We start from the raw sequence: 24,769 nt of genomic DNA on the forward strand, positions 1-24,769 counted from the left end.
GTAAAACAGTGTTAGAGCGCATTAGACAGGAGGGTAAGATGAAAATTGCTTTTGCTCTGGACACTGGATAAGGTAGGAGGAGATCTTACTCTCACACCTCTTTTCTTAATATTGCCTTTGTAGTCCTTCGTAGGTCTTTGCTTCAACACTCAACAAAACCTGTAACAATGAACTAAAGAAAGTAGAAATAGACCTATCCCGAATTCGCTTGACTGGCCACGAAACAATAGTTTCAAGTCGAAGTTGAACTTGATGAACAAGATAATCAGTCCAGTCTCGACTTCAAACCATTGTTTCGTGGTCAGTCAAGCGAATTCGGGATAGGTCTATTTTAAGGAAAAAATTAGGACTATCCCATCTTACCGTGCGAACACAGGGAACCCAATCTCCGAAAATTTTAAGTATTCGCATTTGATTCATATAAACACTGTTATTAGGATTTATATTTAAACGGAATTTTTAACCGTTCAAAAAGTTGTAATCACCCAAATGGACTTTATACTTTTCTTTTGTACGAATGAATATAATGTTGCCGCACCTTAAAAAATTCGTTGTCTAAATATTCCAGTTGTTTGACTGGCTGTCGAGAAACCAACCCTTATCTTTCTGTTATAAGGTGATGAGAGATGGGTTGCCCTTCTAGCTAACGTCGATCTTTCCGACCAAGAGATGTCAGCACAAAACTATGTCACATTTTGAATTAAGTCGGGCTCCTATTTTTGTTGACTTCACTGATATCAGGGGAAAAAATATATAGGTTAATCACTTGTAAGCAACTATCTAACATTGACTAAGCAATCTAATAGTTTTACTAAATGGTAAAATGAAACCATAATATGAATTTGATACCCACACTTCCAGATGCACTCCCATGGGGGATATTGACATTAGGTCATTTCTTATATCATCATTCCGGTAGCTATCTTTCCTTTGTTTAGCGTAGAATGTTTTCATGGAATAGAGACATGTATTACTTTGCAAACCAACTAGTGCTTCGCTTGTTATTTTTCCATGGTTGATGCTATGAAAAGCCTTCGAAGTCGAATAGCAACGCCGTTCTTGTCCCAGCGTAATTCATATACATTAAATCATTTGGAGGTAAGTGTAAAGTTTCATTGGTTCGATTTCTGATAACCATGGCGAATGGCAAGAAGATCCCGCTGTTAACACAAACTTAGCCCGGCTTTGTATATATTGTCACAACCATGGTTGAGCTTGGTGAGTTTTTGAAGAAATAACCTGGCGAAATACGTGTCATTTAATCTCCGACGTTTGATCTGTAAACGGCAAGACACTTTGAACAATGTACTCTTTTCAAATTCTATTGCACCAAAGATACCTTTTCGTAAGATACCTTTTCGTAAGATATCAGTCATAGCAAAGTTAAATTGTTCTGAAGTTCATTGAAGAGATGTGAAATTCGTAGAAAAAAACACCATGGTTGTGCTATCCCACGCTATCTCATGGCTGCCATGTTTGATGAATTACGTGTCGTGACGTCAAGGCTTAGTAGGCCGGCTGCTTCCTTGTTCCATCGTACAGTTCAGTCTTTCTATGAGATGTGAAATTTTGAGTAACTCGAACACTAAGGTGATTCAGAGTTTTTCCTTGGTCAGACTTATTTGAAACTTGAACATTGAAACTTGAAACTTGAGAAAAGGAAAGCAACATTTGTTGTGTTTCACTTATCGGCTCGACCGTCTTATACTTTCATCTTTGAACATTGACGAAGAAAAGTCACAAGGTTTTTCTTAAATAATTTTTATCAGCATACTAGTAAATGAAAGATGCCACCTCTGATGTCTGATTTAGCTTGTAGGATTTCAAACTCCATTCAATGTTTTCAAGATTTGCGGATGCGAACATAGTTTTCGAGATGCATCGGCAATGATTATAAAGAATGTGTTACATAAAAATTACTTTAAGAGAGCACACTAGGTCAAGTGATAGAGCTGCAATATTTTCTGTTATGTCACGGAACATGATCTTTTTCTCTTTTTTTTTCACTGCTATTTCCACTTATTAATATACATACACTTGTTGCAGCGGAAAAATCTTTGTTGGAACGCCGAATGGTGTTACTTTTAGTGACGTTGTATCACATTAGTCGGCAATTCGATAGTAGTCAAATGATCACAGAGTGAAAATGTTTTCCATGCCTTATACAGCCTACAGCCAGTGGTCACTTACCCAGACCCCAACCACAAGAGACCTCATGTTCTCTCCTCGGATATGCGTTAGTTCGCCTATCAAGCTTTGTTCTTTTTCTTTCAAGGTATTGGAATATGTTCAAGATGGAGTCTGGCTTGTTACAGAAAGCTACAAGGCCTGCAACGACGAAGAAATATCCCTCAAGAAGGGACAGCATGTAGAAGTGCTGGTCAAAACACATGGCAGTTCAAGATGGAGGGTTCGTGTGGTCAACAACGATGGAACTGTTCCCGCAGAAGGATGGGTTCCTTACACCTCGCTTCGAAAAGCTGATGACAGAGAAAACAGAAGAAAACGAAACTCGGACATTTCACATTCCAGCAGTGAAGGTTAGAAATTATCGTTTATCTTTAAAATAACTTGCATGGCAAATTAATTACCTTGGCGTTATATACATGCATGGCCAAAACATTTGTTATAAAAGGCGTTTATGAAATCAAGCTTGACTTAAAACACAAGTGAACTTTCTATTCTTATGTTCATAATCTGAGTTTTCGTGTTCTGGTATACAGATTGTTGTATTAATGTGATCAATGTGAGACAAATACGTACACGAATTTCGTTTACTGCGGCCACCGAGGAGAGTAAACAAGATTTTAAACTGAAAAGCTGACTATAATGTAAGTGTTTTAGTCTGCTGCCCAGAAGTCAACAAAATGCACGCTCATTTTTCCTCAGTTTTTACAGTTTATACATTCAAGTACGAATGTACCACGACCTCAGATTTGAAATGAACTTCAAATGAAAGCACTCGAGTTTTGTATGAGTAATTTATATAAACAAGATGGTGAAAGTTGAATTGTATACTTAGTAGACTTTGTTTAATTGTGAATTCGCACAATGACTGAATTAAAGATATTCGTTTTATTTGGTGAATTATTCTGTACAACTAGAAGAATAGAAGAAAACTGGGTAGTTCAACATAACCCATGAAGATCTAGGTCTATCAATTGATGATTTATTGAAACATTTGTCAAAACGCCTCTCCAGAACTGCCCAAGGGGTTTTTGGTATTTTATTTTTTAGTTTTGAAATAGCTTTATTGGCATGACCTACAATTTACAGGTATTGCTAAAGCATTAAACATTAACAGGAATTTTTGTTATTTTACAAACACATTGTACTAAGAAAAATATCTATATATCTATATCTATATCTATATCTATCTATCTATCTATCTTAGATTCATGGATGACCCTAGTGTAACCTAATAATAGATAGCATTTTTCGTAGTGTTAAAAACGTGCTATTTCAATCCAAATAGAGTGGATTGACAGATATTGATGCTGTTTCTCCTCCCTAGGAGACACTCTTTCATTGCTTTCGTTTTCAAATTTTACGAACTTTACAAACCTAGCTATGTTACATTAGGGAACATATGGTCGTGGATTCTGCGGTTTCTTAATCGATCAAAAACCCAATATGATAGGAATTCAGGTTAGATCATGCTTAACACTGTCTACTGATGCCCCCAAACATCCACTCAGTATTTAATTTCATTAGGAAATCGGGACGAAAATTTCAAGTAAGTTCGTATGAACTTCACTAGGTCCTAGGGTTTGAAGAAATTTCAAAATGATCAAAAAACGTGCATCTTCAAGAAAAAATGCAAGATCTTTCCACCGTTTTAATGTAGTGCCACCAAATTCAAGCACATACATTCTAGATAACTGTAGTAGATGTCCTCAAAATTTTATGCAAACATATTGAGTAGATTTTGAGTTAGAAGGATTTTCTTGGCCAAAAATGTCAAAATTTGCGTAAAAACTATCTGTTTTGAGCAAATCTAACCATTCCTAGCGAATAATTATAACTTCTTACAAACATTGCGGATAGGATTGGATTTTATACCAGTTGATAAGAGGTTTCTTCTGCACACTAATAAGAAAAATAAGAAAATAACCTTGTCATTGGTAGAGATCATTAAGTTACGAATTGTGTTAAGATCTTTAAAATTGTCAACAGGTATTTCAGGTTCTATCATATCAAAAAATCGTCGACGAATTTGATTATAAAGAGGACAGTTACATATGTATTTCTGTTTCAACTTCATTGTTCGTACAGAATAGACAGATACGTTGATCGTTTGAGATATTTTGGTTGTTGTATCTGCCTGTTTCGATAGCTAATTAATTCTAAATTTGGTGAACTGCCTCCTTTGCTCAAAGTTTTGAAATTTATCCAGATAAATTTCATATTCATAAAATTCCTTAAACGTATTATAGAAGCATAATTTTCTTGAGTTGTTTACAAGTTTTTTCCAATGATCGAAGTAAAGTTCCTGCATTTTTACATGATACTTCTACAAATTAGAATTCAGTAGAGATGACTTCTGTAATTTCATTTTCTATGTTATAAAAAGATAACATTTGTAAAGGGTTTGCATAATAGCAAGAATTATTTTCTGCATGTAAAGACTGTGAAATAAGTAAAGCTTGTTTTGATAGAGAATTAGCAAGTAAGCATAAAAGATGATAAAAGTATTTTAAAGAAAGTTTATCAATAAATGTTATCAAAGGAAAACGTCCAAGTTCAGCACGTGAAGCATTGTTCGAATCCTTATTACCTTAATCCAAGATAATATTTACAAAAACGTAGTTGAACTTTTCCGATCGGATTTTTGTCCCATTTTTCAAAGTTGTACTTTTGATACACACTCCAAATCTCACATGCACAAGTTAAGATTGGTCTAATTAGTGAATCAAATAGTTTACAAGCTAATTTTGGTTTCAAACGCCTAAACTCAATTTTATTTGTGATTAAATAAAATGCATGTAGAGCTTTTTCTTTTGATTTAGTTTGGTGACAGGAAAAATTACCAGTAGAACTTATTCGAACGCCTAAATACGTAAATTCCTTAACATTTTTTAGGCTGTTACCATTTAAGATGAAATGTGATTGTTTTATCCTGTCCGTTTCTTTTTTACAGGAAAATCATTATTTTTGTTTTTTTTTTCGTTTACTGACATTTACCATTTCGTGCAAATTATTAACAAGATTAACACAGTTCTGTAAACCAACTTGCGATTTTGATAAAAGAACAAGATCGTCAGCATATAAAAGGGAGCTGAGTTTTTGACCATTTGAAAGATTAAAAGAATCGGTGTTATTACTATTTCTAATGACATTGAGAGCTCATTTAAAAATAGGTTAAATAACAAGGAGAGGCATACCAGTGATAGTTCAAGTCATAGCAATTCTCTTGCACCTGATACACTGCATTCACGCAGGCCATCTTTAGCAGTACCAGACATTGTAGTACACCTCGTGAATACTGAAAAGGGGAGAGGGGAGGAGAGAAGAGGAGAGTGGAGAAAGGAAAAGAGGAGGGCCTGACTCCAATGCTGTTCGGAACTCGTATTGCAAATCCCCTAGCTAATTTTACTAAAGTTTTTTTACTCAAAATGAATCATAGCGCTTTGAAGGAAGAGTTTGAGATAACTTTTGAATGCTGCTATAAGAGACTTTTCTAAAATTTCCACCAAGAAGCAACAGCAAACGTGTCAGTATCGAATTCGAAAGTTTGGTGGTGGATCCAGCAGTCGAAATATTTTTTAAATTAATTTTGTACTTCATGAATTATCTTAACCAAAGTATCCTACAATTATAGCTTTATTTAATTTACTTTTTGTTTAGGTTTACAAACACCTTGTGACAAGCGCCCTGGATTTGGATTTCAAACATTTCCAGGATCCGGCTCAGTTTAAATCAACTTTGCCGTTTGAGGAGTTTTTACTTAATTTTGAAAATTTCTTATGAGCTTTTTCGATGCCTAAATAAGACTTGACGCAATTCACGATCTTCTTTTATACAAACAGAACAACTCATTGATCGTCAGTCTGTGACCAAACGGCTCAAAGATCTTTAGATAGAACTACTGGTTTATCATCGTAAGAAATTCAAACATTTATTTCAAGACCTTTATTTATTTCTCGTGGACCATTTCTTCAATTCACACTTTGTTTCTTTGTCCTAATGCAAAGTCCGTTAAGTTTATATATATTCGATCATTGAATCCTGAAATCAGTCAATTCAATCAAAACTCTAAGATCTACGAGTCGATTTTACTCTGAATCCTACTTGCACTTTTCAGACTCCTTACTTCCTGCTGACAGCGTTGCGTCAATGCGTATTTAATTACTCCTTGACCTTCTGATTGATGTTCTATGAAAATTCATTTAGAAATGTTTTTAAACTTGTCTTCATTCCAGCCAGTATATGATAAGACTGACAGATTTGGTTGCTTTTATTTGTTTTTTTTTTCTACCTAAATTTGAGAAATTCTTGAATGACATAAAAGAATTATTCTTAGTTTGTTGTCATTAAAAATAAATTCAAACTTACCTTTATATGCTTCTTATGTTCATTATTGATAGTATTCTTCTCTATTGTTTAGGAGTCTATTTTTTTCATCTTATCAGATGCAACCTGCATCAATTTTTTTTGTGATATAAATGATTCGAAAGTAAAGCTATATGCAAGTGTGAGCAGGAACGGAACATTGTCGATAAATCCAGAATTAATTCTCCCTTTTGCCAACAACATACAAAGTTTTCAGTGACAGCTTGATATATCAACCTTTTATAATATAATATAATAATATTTATAGAGCTCATATTTCATGTGGATATGTTCATATGCGCAGAAATTAACTAAGTCATTCAATTGAATAAATTGGATAAAGAGAAATATAGATATAACATAATATAGTATAGTATATAATAATATAAATATATAAAATAAATGAAATATATAGTGTATAGTAATAAAGATGTATAAAATTCTAAGTAAAAGCTAATTTAAAAAGGTATGTCTTAACAAGTGACTTAAATTTCCTGATACACAGTTCATTCCTGATTTCAACAGGAAGACCGTTCCACAGTTTAGGGGCCGCAGATTGAAAAGCCCTGTCACCTAAAGTTTTTTTTACATTTCCCACTAGCTGGATTTAGCAGAGTGCCCTTATGATTCCGGAGGTTATACCTATAAACCTTACTTACTGAAACCAAATCAGACAAATATTGTAAACATTTAAATGTTAACAGTAGTATCTTAAAATGAATACGATGTCTAATAGGTAGCCAGTGTAAATCGAAAAGAACTGGTGTGATGTGGAAAAAACGAGGAAGCCCTACGATATCCCTGGCAGCAGAATTTTGCACTCTTTGTAACTTATTTACATGAATATCAGGAAGAACCATACAATAAACTATTACAGTAATCTAGTTTACTCACTATAAAAGCATGGACCAAAGTCTCAGTAGAACCACGTGATAGGTATTTTCTAATTCTTCTAATATTGTATAGATGGTAAAACGATGAACTACAAGTTTTCTTAATTTGTTCATGCATATTCAAGTGGGAGTCAAACCAGGCTCCCAAGTTTTTTACAACAGAAGATTGGTTAATCTTGGAATCTCTTTTAGATTGGCGACGTTCACTTTCTCCAGCTGTTGTTGGGTATCGATCACTAAGAATTCTGTTTTACCAGGATATAGCTTCAGTTTGTCAGATAACATCCTTTTTTTAATGTCTGAAATACACGCTTCCATAGCACTCACAGCCAACCTCTCATCAGTATCGTCTCCAGGCTTGAAGGCCAGGTACAGTTGTGTATCATCCGCATATGCGTGGGCTTGAGGCAGATGACTTTCAATAATTTTGAATAGCTTGCTTGAATACAATATGAACAGCAGAGGACCGAGGAAGCTGCCTTGTGGAACGCCATATTCCAGATCAAACAGAAAACTGAAACAACACCCTCAATGGTGACACGTTGACGTCTGTGTGACAGATATGACTCAAACCAGCTTAAAGCAATCCCTGATATGCCAAAATCAAATGAGAGGCGGTTAAGTAGAACGTTGTGATCTACGGTATCAAAGGCAGCACTGAGGTCAAGTGGGATCAACAAGGTTACGCGTTGTTTATCCATATTCATTAGTAGGTCATTTTTAACCTTAAGTAAGGCAGTTTCAGTACTGTATGCTGGTCGATAGGCTGATTGAAGATCGGGTATCAAGCCATATTCAATCATGTAAGTATACAGTTGATCAGGCACTGCTCGTTCAGCAAGCTTTGATACAAACTGCAAGTTGCTGATTTGGCGATAGTTCATGAAAACTGTGTCGAGTCCATTCCGCTTCAAAGTTGGGTTCACAAGAGCATCTTTCCATGAGTCAGGGAATTCAACAGTTTGCAGTGATGAATTCAGCATTTGAGTCAGAGGTGGTAAAAGTTCTTCCAAACAGTCCTTCAGTAAAGACGTAGGTGAAGGATCAAGAGGGCAGGACTTCGTAGATACTTTAGTTGCAAGCTTTCTCACAGCGTCCATATCAAGGACACTAAATTGAGAGAAAGTTGCATTCACTCCGAGAGAATCAAAAACAGGAGGCAAGGTCTGTTGAGCTGCACAGGTCATATCAAGCTCATCTCGGATGTCAGATATTTTCTTCACAAAGTAAGCTCTCATGTCATTTGCAAGACACGTCACTATGCAGCGGGAATTGCATCTCATATTGTTGACCCAGCAATTTCTTTGTAGCAGAAAACAGTTTCCTCTGATCATCAGAATTATCGTTGACGAAATCAGTGTAAAATTCACGACGAACACTGTTCATAACATACGTTGTCCGGTTCTTTAGAGCTTTAAATGCAGCTTGGTCAGTATCAAGTTTTGTTCTTCTCCACTTACGTTCAGCACGTCTACGTTGCCTCTTTATAGCACGGATCTCATCAGTGAGCCATGGTACACGATGGCGTATGACAACAGAACGGATTAAAAGAGGAGCATGCTTGTCAAGCAAAGATGACAATGTCTTGTTGTAGGAGCTAACCAAGTCATTAAGCTGAGAAGGTGTCTGTACAATGAGTTTAGAAGCACGTAGATAATCTTTCAGAGCTTCCAGATCAATTGATTTCAATTTCCTGTAAGATACTGTCTTAGTAGTAGATTTTGCTTTGCAAAAGAACTGTTGCATGATCAGAAAGAAAACTGCCTGATATAGGTGAATCCAAGATAATGTTATCAGAGACTCTTGTAATGATTAAGTCAAGGCAATGGCCATGGATTTGGATAGAGGTGCGTACATGTTGCTTCAGGGCCATCGTTTCAAGCAAGTCAGATAATGCAGTAGCGTAAGGATCAGATGGGTCATCAATGTGTATATTGAAATCACCACAAATCAATATAGGTTCCGTACAAAGAACAAAAGACTCCAAGTAATCTGAAAATTCAGTGATAAATGTCCCAGTAGACACAGGGTTGGCAGTAGAATATGGAGGTCTATAGATGATAGATAAACGCAGACGTAATGATTGGGCACTCGATAAAGTCCATTCGGCAACCTCAAAAGATTGACGGTTAAAAGAGTCTATATTCTTCACAACGATGTCAGAACGACAGACCAGCGCAATTCCACCACCTTTTCGTTCAGATCTTGAAGAGTCAAATAGCTTATATCCATCTGGCAGACATTCTGTCAAACTCATTAAACTAAGTTTCCGTGAGTGCAGCCAAGTCAATTTTTTTCTCACATAGATAGTCAGCAAAACAAGCAGTTTTGTCCTTAATTGACTGAGCATTCCATAAACAAAAATTTAGTGAATTTATTAGTAGCAACAGCGGCCGCTTGGGAAATAGATTAGGTTGTTTGCATTCCTTTCTTCTGGTTCAGTGGCTATCTGTTGAGAGTTTGAATGATCAAAACATTCAAAATGTGAGGAAACCACTGTCCTGTCTGATGTTGAATCAACTTTAGGTCGTCCACCACGACTTCCCCTAAAACGCCTGTTTTAAAGAGTTCCAGACTGGTTTAGGAACAGGTTTAACTTCATTCTCAGAACAATGGCGGGAAATTTGAAAATCACTCTGTGACGGAGTTTTCCACCAAAATCGCAGATCAAGCAGTTGATTCCTTGAATATCCCATGGTATCAAAACAGAAACCTGTTAGAATCCAACTAGCTGAGGTTTGACGATATAAAACGGTGTAAAAACGGATAAAAACTGAAACATAAGTAAGAGCTCAGCGAGGTCAGCCAACCGGCGCCATATGCTCTGAATGAATATTCATATAAAACCGATACATACCTAATATGTTTATCTATAAGCAAATATGAGTGCTAACTATCATGTCGTGTTTCTTTCCCAGATTCAGTGTCAGTATCATCTTCAGAGAGTCCTACTGCATCATGGTACTCGGGGGCACCTCAGAATGGAAATGGGGGCTCTCCCCCTGTTAGACGTCGCTCAAAAAGTTCAGCACAATTCGGTTCTCTTCGGTATGTATATCTTGTATCCTTCTGTGCCTCATTAGTACCCTAAAGTCACTTTGTTTTGCTGGTCCTTTTATTACCATGTTTCCTGCACATTTTCGTTTTGTCCGTCTATACTTTTCACGTTACCATGCAGCTCTCCATCTCTATCTTTAATATAACCCTAAAATGATTTGAGCTCCATTATTGCCTAGAGAAAACTTGGAATTTCTCGGGTTCAATTCATGGACTCGGCATCTAATGTGATTGTTCCTTGGGCCTTTGTCTTAACTGTCTAGGTTCTTTGATGTTCCTCTTTCTGTAAAATCTCCCTTCCCATCACACTCAATTTGTAAGTTATCCACGTCCTCGCCAAAATAAGAAAATTTTTTTTCTAGAGTTGAAAAGCTGCTTAAAAGGATTAGGCTATAAGAAATCCCCATTGTTCTCATTGTCCGTCTATCGCCCATTTATTGCCAAAAATGTTCAAGATTTTCTTTTTTTCGTTTTCTTATATCGAAGGCCGCCTAAGGCCCACGGCAAACGTCGGACTAACGTCGCACCTAACCTACTAACATTTCAGTAGTTCATGAAAGATGGACTAGGGGCCGACGTGGCGGCAAACGTCGAAGCAATGTAGATCTTAATTCACTCTAGCATTGTAGCACGGGTATCTCTTTACACATGACTTTGTTTAGTATCCTGTGCTACGACATTACGCAGGCAATGGCGAAATACAGCTCTCATTTAAGACGGGCGACTTTCTTTGAAATAGGATTGTTTCTCGGCTTGGATTAATCCTAAAACGTTAATGCGGAGAATTTATACTTCATTGCATATAAAGAAGATTAAAAGTATTATTGCAACCCATGGTATTATCCGCGCTTGGTTTATTGCCTTAAGATGTATTAAAAACACCGTAAAGTAAAAGGTATTTTTTGTCGATTTTAAAACACTAAATAAAAAGTAACAATAGTATTTTACAAACTACTGGGCAACAAAAATGTTCCACAAATTATTTTGTTGAATATGTTTGCTTTGAGCTCTTGATATTGTTTTCGAAATCGTCTTTTTAAAATAACTGAGTTCTAACGCGCGCTCTGATTGATCGAAAAGCCATTTTAGATGAGAGTATCTAAAATGCTCACGTCATCATATTTTTTTCAGAAAGGTTTTCATCGAAAATATAAACATTACTTTTGAAAAATAAACGTTAAGAGAACAATATTTATTGGACTTTTTCAAGCGAATTCTTTACGCGCTTCTTGAACGCTTGAACAATCTACTTAAAGTGCTACTACGACGAAAATCGCTCAAACTTGGATTCAGCTGAAACTTCCTAAGAATACTCTTTAAAGGTCCAATAATCACTGTATGAAGTGTTTTCTCGATATTCAGGACGAAAGTATGATATTTTTACGATTATTTTTTGGAGTCTGTGACGTCATACACTCAACATCGAACATCGCTCCATACATTTCTTTGTAGTTTATGATCAAAATATCAGTAGTAAAGGGAGAAAGAAATACCCAAACACCCCAAAATATAATTATAGTCACAAGTAATGTGAAATAAGCACATTAGCCACTCTTTGGGCTTCATAGGAATAAGATAAATTAAGGATTTATATACAAAGAAATATATGTAGCAATGTTTGATGTTGAGTGTATGACGTCACAGACTCCAATCTCCAAGGCTCCATCGAACTATCTTTACTTATCTTTACATTTCTTTCGAAAAGTAGACGTCGAGTTCCTCATCACAGCCATATGAACAGTCTTCACCCAGCTTTTGTTTTCGTGAATCCATCTCGTCTGTTATATTTTGCATGAAAAACGTAGCAAACCACGACAGTATTTTTCTCTGGTCTTCTCAGTATTATTTAAATAATTTCTTTGCCATATGAAGTACATTTTTTCACTTGCAAAGCTAAAAGAAAAAATAAATAAATAAAATAAAAAATAAATAAATAAAATTAAAAAAATAAAAAAACGACTGACGACGTTCACAAATCTGCTTGAAATCGTTGACAATCATGCTTCATAAGCCTTTTTGTGATTGGTCAGTTTTGTAAACCCGTAGTGTAAGGAGAATTCGTGCTTTCATACGAAAGATTTTACACTATTTTTCGCTATTTTAAAAGCTTGTTATTTTTAAAAAACGGTTTTAAAACAGTTTTCCTTGTTAGATACTCTGATCTAAACACGCGGGATGTCGAGAGAACACGAGAAAAGCGTAGCAAACCACGACTTTAAAATTGTTAATTCTACAGTAGAAAGTGCAATTCTCACCATTACGATTTACACGATTCATTCATTATTTTGCATAATTAATAAATTTAGTTCGGCGCGTGTTTATTAGGCGTTTGCCGCAAAGTCGCTCCAGACTCTTAATATCCGATCCTGGCCTATTGAATAGGGTCGAACTTTTTTGCGACAAACGTGCTAACTATGAGCCTATTTCAAAATTAATAGGTTCGACTAAATTAAGTTAAAGGTTAGTTCGACATGTGCTTGACGGACATAGGTCTATAATCTCTGTTCCTCGTACGATTCATTACATACCTCCAAGTAGTACTTTGAAGATAACTATCTGAAACTACTAGATTTCATTCCGCTTTCTTTTATTTTATAGTATGCGATCGTGGAGTAGAAATTCGATGAAGAAGATTATCAATAAACCAGGACAACCTCCGTCACCAGGACCGAATCCAGCTCGATCTAAGAAGATCTCTGGTGGAGGATCCAAAAAACTCCAACAGATGCTAGGAGCAAGTGAAAGTGATATCGACCTGCTGTTGCGTCCAGCAGAAATCGTACATACCACATCACAGAGGGTAAATATCCAAGCATTTGATTCTCATCTTTCAGACCAAATCTTCTATCCATCCATCCATCCCTCCCTCCATTTATTTGTTTGTTTGTTTATTTATTTTGTTGTTTTATGATGATGTCTTCTCTTAGTATGATCTTCAAAAATGTGTGGCAACGATGCATTTGGAACGGAAATTTGTAATGAGATCAAAAAAGAAACCCTTGTGTCAATAGGCTCGTTTTCATTGGTTCAATTAATACATTGCGTGACGTCACAGTCTTAATTTTTGTAGCTACTGTTTCTAGTGAAGCGGTAGCCACTATATCATCGGGTTGTAAGTCCGTGAGTCCGTGAGTAACAATAGAAACTACAGTAATAGCAGCAGTAAGGGGGACCCGCGGAGGGGGTACCGTATGAGTCGGGTATTACCCCCGCCAAGTACCATTGGTCCCCCGCGGGTATTACCCGTAAGGTCGTTCTGTGTAATGCCTGCGTAATTCGATTCGAAAAGCTCTCTACGGGTTTTATCGTTGCCCCGCATTACTAAGTTAAAATATTTGTTCTATATATGGAGTGCGAAGAATGTAAAGAGTTTGCTTATGACTTTTGTGTAAAGTGCTTGAAACCCAAGTTTAAGCCTAGTAAACCAAATAAGTATATTTGTTGTGGTAAAAAAATGCGAATAGAAGAAGATACTTCAGCACAGTGTTACGAATGCGGCAAAAATATCCTTCAGCCATACCAAATGCTACCAGAGAGCAATATTACGCCAATGGAGGTCGTAAGAAAACACCTTGTTAGAGAATGAAATACTTTAGGGACTGGATGAGTCACATCCAAGGTCTTCGCCCCGTGTACCTTGACAACGAAGTAATGGAAGCGCTTAACTTAAAAGAACCAACCCCGCAAAGCTTAAGGAAGACATTGAAAAAATTAAAGCTAGGGAAATATTACAAAGGTATTTCCTACCTTTTGTCTGAAATTACCGGTGACTCTATTCCCGAGGTTTCTGAAGATACTATGAGAAGAGCTGAGTGGATGTTTTGTCGGTTGGATAAGGATATTCCTTATTACCCTGACGTAATTTACGAAATATTTTACAAAATAGACCCCAACCACCCCCTGTTAGGATGGATTCCGAGGCGATGATTTAATGATATGCATTTTACACAAGTTTTTTCACATCTGTGTAATATTTTGTGAAAACGATGCAGGCTGTGTAAAATTTTGTGAAAGCGCCATAGGCTGTGTAATATTTTGTGAAAGCGCCACAGGCCTGTGTAATATTTTGTGAAACTAATTTGCATATGAACCAGACTGTCGTTCAATATGCAAATGAAATCCTGTCTCGCTTTTTTCAAAGCAAATGTATACTGAGCGAGCTTTCTTTGAAGCTCTTCTTTTGCCTCCTGGAAGATCTTTTTGCGAGATTCCTCGGAAAGATCTTTTACGACTGTTTTTTTGTTTCTTATGTCCGTCTTTGGTTTCTCGTACTTCTCCTCTTCGGCCAGGATAAGCGAGAATTCTACGTCGTCTATCTTTCTGTCACGCAAAGCCTTTGAGACAAGGTCGGTAATAGTATTTACTTTAGCCCTAGACAGAGCTATTGTTGTGTCGTGTTTTGATATTTTCGTGGATATCTTTTTCATAATGCCCGTAGCAACAGCAGAAATAATGCCGCAGGCTGCCCCAACGCCGGCCAAAGGAACCCCAACAATTATTCCCGGCCCAGCAAGCGAAGTAGCAACGCCGGAGCCCGTTAACACAACAGATATGGATCCTGAAGTTATCGCAATCTTATGTAGCGTACTCCGGGCTCTAACGTATTTCTTCCTAACTTTTTCGTAGTGTTTTGTCTGCCCTTCCAAGTAAGCCAGGATTAAGTTTGCCTTATTGAGCCTAAAGTTTTCGGCATTCATTTCGTTAGGTGTAGTATAGGGAATATCTGGGTACAACTTAGGTGCCGATGGTATAACATCCATTATATATAGTACGTACGACGCTTTTGGGAATGACATTGAGGAGCAGCCACGTCACGATAATCGGGACTACTGGAATTGGAGAGCATTTAGAAAGATGTTTCCGCATGAAGAACCTAGTAAGTTCGAAAAAAGACCCGATGGGATTTACTTTAACGGCTCCAGGATGTACAGCAACGCGGATTTGAGACCAAAAGAGGTGCCAAAGCATGAGGAAAGACGTTCCGAGCACGTGGAGCCCAACTTTCCAAAGAATCTATTAATAACCAATCAGAATTACCCATTTTACGACAACAAAGATGGTGCAAATGACTTTGTTAAGATGGTTACTTCTTTGGAGATTCCCGTGGGTCCTGCAACCTTCAAGACAAGAGTTAGAGATATTTTCAGAGAAACCGCGATAAAGCATAACTCAGGGAAAGAATCCAGAGAATGGTTATGGTGACTCTGTCTTTAACCCAAAGGATAACAAATATAACAAAGTCGCATGGGAGAGACTAAAGAATGAGTTTAAACTTACCAACCCTGATTTTCGCAACAAAGAGGGTGCCGCCCATGGTTTAGGAGAAACTTACACCTATGCTGGAGGTGCTAGCATAGAAACTCCAGGCTCAGACTTAGGAGGCAGCGGAACGAAAGGAAACCTAATTTACTTCATACAGAGCAAAGAGAAGTATCCTTGGGCGCCTTTCTTTGCCGCAAAGGGCATTGGCATAAAGATTCTCGCAAGGATTAACCGCAGCATCGAAGCCCTTGTCTACTGCATTCTAGGAGCACAGGTTAGCACTCGCAGCCCCATCGTAGATGCCAGTGGTGCGTCACAGGAAACACAACAAGTATTCCTTGTCCTCTTCGAAAGCGCTGTTATCGAGAATGAGATCTCTAAGTCAGTTCAAAGGTATCAACTTGCGGTGCAGAAATCAAAGGTTGACTGGATTACGCCCTATCCCCTGGTTGTTGGTTGATGCCAAGTAATTTGGTTATTAACGTTAATCTCGTCGTGGGTTATAACAACAAGCTGCAGCGAGCAATCGAAGATATGAAGTTTTGGGTGAATGACGTGAACTCTGACATGACCAAGGGCATTCCTCACTTCGTAGAGAAGCCAAAGAAGGTGCACGAAACGAAGCCGCCCAAGAAACAAAGAAGGTCCACGTTATGCCTGCGATACCTGAGGAATATGACCATAACTTACTAAAAGCCGGCTTAGCCACCGCAAGCATTGGTCTGAGCTATTATATATGGCGATGAACAACCCCTACGTAGCTGGAGTAGATTGTGTTTATACGACTTACACAGGCGAGAAAAAATACAACCAGGCATCTTGGGTGGACGTCACTGGAATGTCCGTGGATCTGAACTACTCAGGAAAGAAGCTGATAATATGCAGTCTTTGCATTGGCACGAGTAGTCATGCCAACGTGGGCTTTAGGTTCTTGGATGACAACGGCATACTGCAGCCTATGCGCGTGAAGACGAACAACAGGGAACCCGTGCATTTCTCCGTAGAGCCCAACCCTGGCAGCCTTGAAAATCATTCCGTTTGGACTTTCCATCTGGTCGCCGATACGGGAAAGGTCACGGTAAATAGCATAGAGGATCAAAGAGATTACGTTTATAATCACAAGAGAATTAGCACTCTTACGGTGCTTAGCCTGTAATATATATGACCAACCCACACGCGAAGGAAAATTGGTTTCTTCATTATTTGGATGAGGGGAGGTACCATAAAGATAATTGGTATGACACGGGATTGTGGGTAAAGGTTGGGGGCCTGGGATTAATTATGTGCACCATTAGTATTAACACGTGGAATAACTGTAATGCCGGGTTTAGGATCCTAGATGAGACCAACACCCCGCTGTTGCCTTATAGGAAAAAGATGAATACCAGGCCTCCGCCTCCTTTTACGTTTGACGTTGACGTTTGAGGGAAAACCAAGCGCCGGTGACTTTTCATATGATAGCCAATTGCCAATATGCGAAGCTCCAAATTCGTCCCAATGATGCTCACCCCTCGAATCCCTCCCAGTATCTCGGCATCGTTGTAATAAATACCACCATTGGGTCGAATGGCCTTGTGCCGGATGCTGTTTGGAATCATAAGCCCATTTCTACTATGACTGCCCTACCCCTGGTGCCAAATTACCAAGGCGGGGCTAATACTGTCTTTACTTATCCCAAGTCAAGGATGCCCAGGAGGCCCAACGACGATAAGCCCCCAGTAATACACAAGGATAAGATCAGCCCTTCACCTTTTTCAGGAGTACCACCCCAATAGCCACGACTAAGATCCAAATGTTATTTCCAAGGAACTTCAACAGTTCTCCGCCGGTCTTAAGTGCCAGGCTAAGGACACTACCAAGCAGCCCAGGAATGCTGGCTGCCATCTTTTTTCCCATATTCGTCAGTCCATTACCTAATTTCTTTACGCCTTTACCTGCGGCCTTAAGCGCGTATAGGACATATCCTACTGCGCTTAAAATGCCAACCGCGAATGCTAGCGGTACACCATACTTCAAAAGGGCCATTAATACCTTTCTCTTGGTGGTAAGCCCCAGCTTTTGCTCTAGGTCTTCTTTTTGCGCCTGCAATTCCTCAACTCTCTCCTGGAGGGCTTCTAAATCCCTTTGAGCTGCCTCCCTTTCCTCTTCGGAACGAGTTGGGTCATTTATCATTTCTTGCTTCTGCCTTACTTGTTCCTCCATGTCTTCCAAGGCCTGGGAAACTTGCCTAAGTTGTTCTTTTTTGGTGTTGATTTCGGCAACCAGATGCCGCCGTTCCTTCAAAGAGTTAGCTATGGTAACCTGTAAGTTTTTTGCTTCTTCCTTACTCATGTCTAGGCCTTGCAGGGCGAGCTCAAGGTTTCTTTGGGTTTGGTCTTTTTCGCGTAGGGCTTTGTCCATTTGATTTCTCATTTCTATTAATCGCACGTTCTTGTCGTCAAGTTCTCTTTTTGAGCATCGAGGAGCAGTCGGTTCTGTCTCATGTAATCTGCTTCCCTTTCTTCCAACGTTTCTTGTAGCCCCTCGGCGTGCCTTTCTAGCGCGACCCTTTGGTTTAGGGTTTCCAACCTTTCTAACTCACTCCGGGTAGCCTCTCGGAAGCCCCTTAATCTCTCCACGTTGACCTTGACTGAGCCAGTATCATCGAAGAGGACTTGTGGTTTGGTCCAACTGTTGGCCCCGGCATGCCTCATGTCTCTGACGCTTATGAGGACTTTGTTTCCGCGTTCTGTGAGCCTTATGTCGTCAGCCTCAAAACGGGGATAGCGTATCCGTAGCTCTTGCGTTGCCCACTCTACGGTTTCCCACGCGGTTGCCCCCTGCTCGTCCATGTTTTGAAGTTCCAAGTACTCAGGGACGGGCCTGCCGCGGTTTTTTGATTGCCACATGCGATTCAAGGAGGCCTTAAAGCTTTTCCACCTATTGCCATACTTGTTTTCTAGGGCCATGTCGTAGATTAGGGGGTCGGTTTCCGCGCCTTTGGTTCAAAGTTAAACCCCAACGTACTACCTAAGCAGGTTGGTGGCCTAAAGGCAGAACGCACCTTTCATAGGGTTACCTTTACCCCCAGCAGCGCAAAACCAGGAGAAACCTTGTACGTAGGCGTACCTCGCCTAACGGATAACCTAGTCTTAGTCCCTGGCACGTTAGCGCTAAGGTTTGACCTAGTAATACAGCCAGATACCGCAGACGCGCGTCATGTCTTCAATAACGCAGGCAGAAACCTTGTCTCTAAGATGAGAATCAAGTTCGCTGGGGAATCCCTTTTGGACTTGAACAGGTACGATCTGTACATCACGTACAAAGACTTATGACTAACGGCATTTGACCGCGCGCAAAGGATAGAGCAGGGAATAGCAAGCGCAGCCATACGCAAGGTAGGAAGCGCAAACTCCGGCGCCTCGGGAGAAGACGAAATAAAGACGGCCTACGGTACCAAATATGTTATCCCGCTGGACTTCGAAGTTATCACGAACCACGGCGCATACTACCCAAGGCAGCTAAGTGAACTACAGTTTGAAGTGACCTTAGCAGACACTACGAACATCCTGCAGGGAAAGGACATAAGTTCAGCAGCCGTCCACCCATACTCCGTTACTAACTTAGAGCTGCAGTACGAGACGGTATATAGCGAAGGAGCTGGCTCGTAGTGCTGGCGCCGAATACAGTGCAGGGAAGGCATTCCTATACCTTCTTTTAAGCTTCCATGAAGTGAGCCTTACCAATCCCGTAGCTGGCGCGTCGTATTTACCATCCGAAGCTACGCGGAAGAACTGCGAGTCTGGGTGTCCGTAGCGGTCGTAGTATTCCTTGCAATCTCCGAGGCCTTTGAATGACGCAGGGTAACAGTGTTTCATGTCTAAGGAGACGTATTCTTCTTCGTCGTACTCCATGTTCCAAAGACCGCCGTGGCCGTGTTCTACGCAGGCTTTAGCTATGTCTTTGAATTCTTTGGGGGTGGGTTTCCAACCATTTCTTTTCCTTGCGGCCATGAAGTCTAAGCTGCGACTGCTTAAGACGTCTTCTGAGAAGTCTTCGCCTAATGTTTCGCAGGCACTTAGTATTCTTTGCTGTTCTATTTTTGGTCTGTACAACGTGCCGTCTTGCGTCATAAACTGGCTGCCTTCCGGGTCCATTAGCCAAATAGAGTTCTCATGCACCAAATCCATCAACGAGCAGGCATCATAGACCTTTGTTTCTTTCTTCTTTGGGAATCTTAACTCCCTCCAAGCATGTGCGTTGTGTTGATAAATGACGATAGGAGCACCTCTGCCACCATATTTATGAGTCCCAGGGTAAATGAAACCGTCCGTGATGTCTTTGACTGCGATGCGTCTTTCTAAGGCTGTTTCTAACTTCTTGACGTTGTCTATGGTTGCTCCAGCCGTTGCGAGTAGCATGCTCCCACTTTCTGATGGCTTCTCTTCTTTTTGGGGTAAGCTTACCCCCGCGGGAGGAGTCCTCGAAGAACTCTCTTACCAGCTTTCCTACGCTGTTGCCGGGATGTCGCATTGGCTTAAGTTTCTTGGCGTCTGGTTCTTTAATTTCGTATGCGCCATAGATTACTACTGTAACAGGGTAAGCAACTTCGTAGAACAACATGTCGATGCCTACCAGCGCTCCAGGCCTTGTATTCTTGTTTAGGACGAAAAGCCCCTGCTTGCCCGACGCCCGGATAGGGTTGCGGCCCTTTTCTATCATCCACTCGCCGTCGTAATACTTTATAAACGTTAACTGTAAACGGTAATTACCTTCAGGCATCAGGTCTATTATCTTTTCGGCTCTTTCTTCGTCCATGATTTCTTCTACATTTCCTTCTGTAAACGTCGTGAAGGCAAAGTCGGCGTCTAGCCTATCTAAGACTTGAGTCCGTAGTTTGCGCACAGTTTTGTTTTGAATGCTCGTGATGGCGTCCATCTATATCTAGGAAATATTTTAACCTTCGTTTGCGACACTACAGAATTCTTTACATTAGAACTAATATTTTAACTTAGTAATGCGGGGCACCGATAAAACCCGTAGAGAGCTTTTCGAATCGAATTACGCAGGCATTACACAGAACGACATTACGGGTAATACCCGCGGGGAACCAATGGTACTTGGCGGGGGTAATACCCGACTCATACGGTACCCCCTCCGCGGGTCCCCCTTACTGCTGCTGTAAATCGATAAATTCCCGGGCACCGGTTGACAATCTATCATTGTACCGAAGGAAGCACGAAGCACGAAAGGAAGCCCAAATCGAATACTGATTTTAGTCCGATATACTTTCGGATATTGTTCGGAGCCAATCAGATCTTTTGTATCGACGGCGACGTGACCAATGCATCGTTATCTATTTTCGGGATCTTTCGTCTGTTTGGCGACATCTTGCTACAAACTTTTGTCGTGGTTGGATTCTAAATTCTATGGAGTTTAATTAATGTAAGAGCCAGCCAAAACTTTGAAAAAAAAAATCACAATGGGTTTATTCGAAGTAGATATATATGATTTTCAAAGTGAATTTTGACGTTCTGTAGAAATTTTCCACCAGATCAGAATCACTCGCTCGAACCGTTGTGGTCGCTACCGTCTCCTTGACGTTATGCATCGTAATTTTAATAACACCACTATATTTACGATAATTTACGCTTAATTTTGCATCAACAACCAGGAAAAACTTTTAAGGATGTGAAATGCATATTCGTTGATAGCTTTTAAGGCATTTTAGCAGCCTGAGAAGCTTTTATATTGGATTCATAGGCAGCTTCTGTGACTGTGATGTCGACTGATTTATAAAGGTGAATAATTACAGGAACCCATAAAAAATACGATCCAATACACCTTTCCGGTAATGTTTGGAAACGAGGTTCCATGGGTAACGCGCGCCTGCTCTTGACAGGTATTTTAAACATTCTAGATGTATTTTCCCAGGTAGATTGTTTCACATCACAATTTATATTTATTAAATTCCCATTTTTCTCTATATTCGTGTTCCTGCTTTTATTTTTTTAATTTCCATTTATACTTTTCACATACACTTATTTCAATAAAGTTAGTCACCTGAAAAGCTACAAAGCTGAGACCGACATGGATTATGGGTAGATACATTTTACATGTTTCAACTGCTTGATAGCTGTTGATGGACTTGAGATCTTCTACCAATTACAAGTTAACCTCCTCTGAGCATCCTCAACTGCTGCAGTTTGCGTCAAAAGCTTTACTTGTTGGATATAAAACATTTCCCCATGATTATCAGCGATCACAGCTTTCTAGGTTTTTGGTGACCAACTTTGTGAAATTAAGTGTATCCACATTATCTTGTAATATAGCAGTAGCCACATGCAGTACAATTTTTCTGAGCGTAACTGGAACAAATTCTCTCGTGGGCTAAAAGTTTAAAAACTAAAATGATGAATATTTCTTGATGTCCTTGCTTTTATCATAAATCGGTAATCGTTTTCCTCGTTCAGTGAACAAGAGATAAACTTGCTTCGTTGAGTATCCTTCTCTTTATCCATTGAATATGGCGATTTGCTTGTCGTTGTTTGCATCACCGAAAACTCGAAGTTCTGCTCGTGAAGATTCTGATTTTTTTTCCAACATCTGATGTGTTTACTTTCAGCATCGTAGTTTTTGTTAAGTCAGTTGTCATAGTTTTGTCAATGTTTTCGTAGTTTGGGCTGATTTATGGCTCCTTTGTTATCTCGTGACAACTAGTATGAACTTTGCTAACCTTTCAACGCTTCCAAGCTGTGGAATTCGTGGACGGACCCGTTTCATGTGGGCCTACCACGAATGGCGTGTCCATTTGTATGTCAGATTCTTTCAAAAGCTTTTTTTGCAAAACTACGGAATTCTGTAAATTATGTTGTACACGAAGAGCAAGCAAACGATTAGCTTCTGTCGCGATTCTCATCCCCAGTTTCCAGGAAGCCCTGGGATGGTGACCCCCCATTTGACGACAACGAAGAAGAACGGCCTGCATTTTTAGATTGGGGTTCCTAAGGAATCCGGGTAATGATCATTATATCTAGTTTGTAGTTATGAACGGAGATCAGACTTCATCAACTAAAGATCTTGCCAGCAATTCATCCATTCGATTGAACTTCTTATTTTATAAATGTATATGTCGTCTGGCATTTCCCGCTCCAACAGAGCCACAGACTATCCACCTTTATAAGAAAATGTATGTAGTAAATAGATTTTGCTGAAATTTGTTAAGTTTTGCGCAGTGTTTTGAAAGAAAACTTCATTTATATAAAAAAGTGTACTTACTGTACCCATCCACTTCTATTCCCTACATAATCTAAAGGTTGGAAACTTCGGCCGATTCCAAATCCAAGCCACTATACTTCAGCTCGATTTTTTCGACCAAAAACACGGTCCCTCTTAAATTGAAATCCACCAGACAAAAGAAGGATGTTCAAAGAGTCCTAGAAGGAAAGTCAATGCGAAATATCTTCTCGGTTACAGTTTGAAATCGGCCGTTAACTTTTGAAAATCAGTCGGCATTAATACCACTTGCCCAAATCTTGGTCGGATTTGAAGGTTTTACTCCACAGACAAGCATGATCTCGAAGCTGATTGGACGAATTCCAACAAAAGGTGTTCAAATTTTTATGGGTACTACCGCATAGTCAAACATTTGAATGCCCCTTTCTTTCCAAAAAGATATTTCGCATTGACTTTAGAAGTTTCCAACCTTGGGATTATTCAGGGAAGAGAAGTGGAGGGGGTACCTAAAATCGCTAAAAAATACTCTTAAAAACGAAAACTTTTAATACAAGACGGTAAGTTTTATTTCCAAAATCTTAGCAAAATCTATTTAGTACACACATTTTCTTATAAGTGAATGGCCTGGGTTACCTGTGCATAGACAAAACGCCGTTGTGTTAACAAAGTGTTTTGCCAGTATTGAAAATGTAATTTGAAATTGCAGTTTTTGAAGAATTAGCTTCTTCAAAAAAATGTTATAAGTTTTTAGTAACCAGAAAAATAAAATAAAATAGAAAATAAGTTCTTAGTAACCAAAGACTATGAATTATTTTTGTAATCCTAGTACTTCTATATTTTATGGTTATCCTTTTGGAAATATTGTTGGCGTTTTAATATTTTGTTCTCGTCATTTCAATCTCATAGAGTATACCAGAAGAATGTTCCGAGGAATTACTTCGTGAACAAGATGCATATGACACAAGCAAAGGGGTCAACGAAATCAAGATTTACCCTGTCAGCGATGACGAGGATGAAGAAGAATTTGATGATGATTCATTTCATGGTGAGCGAGGACAAGGGGAAGGACAGGAGGAAAAGGAATCGTGTCACGATGAAGAAAGCCAAGACGATACAGATACACTGGGAAAAGAGAAGAAAGAAGACCCTGAAGCCATAGCACTAAAAAAGAGAACGTATGTAAATTACTGAGCGTTGCAGGACAATGTCACGTGAAAATATGACAGTTAATTTAACATGAAGGTTTTTTTATATATGTAGAAAAGTGAATTCCCTCTTTTTTTTCTTTTTTTCTTCTTTTTTTTATTTTATTTTATTTTTTTATTATTTTGTTTGCAAAAGATGTTATTTTTTGTTTATTTTTTATTTTTTTCATTTCGTATTCGTAATTATTACCTACATGTCGCGAAAATATAATGACGAGAAAATGAAGTGGCATTCTAATATCAAGAAAATAACGAATTTATTGACCATGGGATAAGAGATTACTACTAAAAGCCAAGTACTACTGCCTACAGTGATCTAGCTAGTCTCAACACTAAATGATTAAGTACTGAACAGCTTACTTTTTTAATGTTAAGTAATGTTTAATGAACGAGCAGGAATGTTTTATCGGGTATGAAACATCGAGGCGCAGCCGAGACTCGATAAAACACGATCTGCGAGTTTATTAAACATTACATAGAAAACTCATGATGTATGTTCTCTTATTGTACTGAATTCTTTACGAAATGGACCAAGTTTGATAGAGAAAATCCAAGTGAAAGTTTATGGAAATGAAGACGAATATA

The 24,769-nt window shown here is 38.9% G+C and overlaps 1 protein-coding gene across 13 annotated transcripts in view; it reads left to right on the forward strand.

The window, feature by feature from the left end:
* Nucleotides 1-24,769, forward strand: part of LOC116292224 (kalirin) — a 207,233-nt gene that overhangs the window by 88,578 nt on the left and 93,886 nt on the right. For all 13 annotated transcript variants that reach the window (XM_031699495.2, XM_031699492.2, XM_031699491.2 and 10 more), the window contains 4 exons: nt 2,276-2,540; nt 10,364-10,493; nt 13,101-13,302; nt 23,886-24,154. In XM_031699495.2, coding sequence (XP_031555355.2) covers nt 2,276-2,540; nt 10,364-10,493; nt 13,101-13,302; nt 23,886-24,154 — 866 coding nt within the window. The remainder of the gene's footprint in view (nt 1-2,275; nt 2,541-10,363; nt 10,494-13,100; nt 13,303-23,885; nt 24,155-24,769) is intronic.

The sequence above is a fragment of the Actinia tenebrosa genome, unplaced genomic scaffold (assembly GCF_029948245.1).
Source record: "Actinia tenebrosa isolate PJP-AT-01 unplaced genomic scaffold, QUT_ActTen_1.0 PGA_scaffold11__36_contigs__length_13525064, whole genome shotgun sequence".
NCBI classification, from domain to species: Eukaryota; Metazoa; Cnidaria; class Anthozoa; order Actiniaria; family Actiniidae; genus Actinia; species Actinia tenebrosa.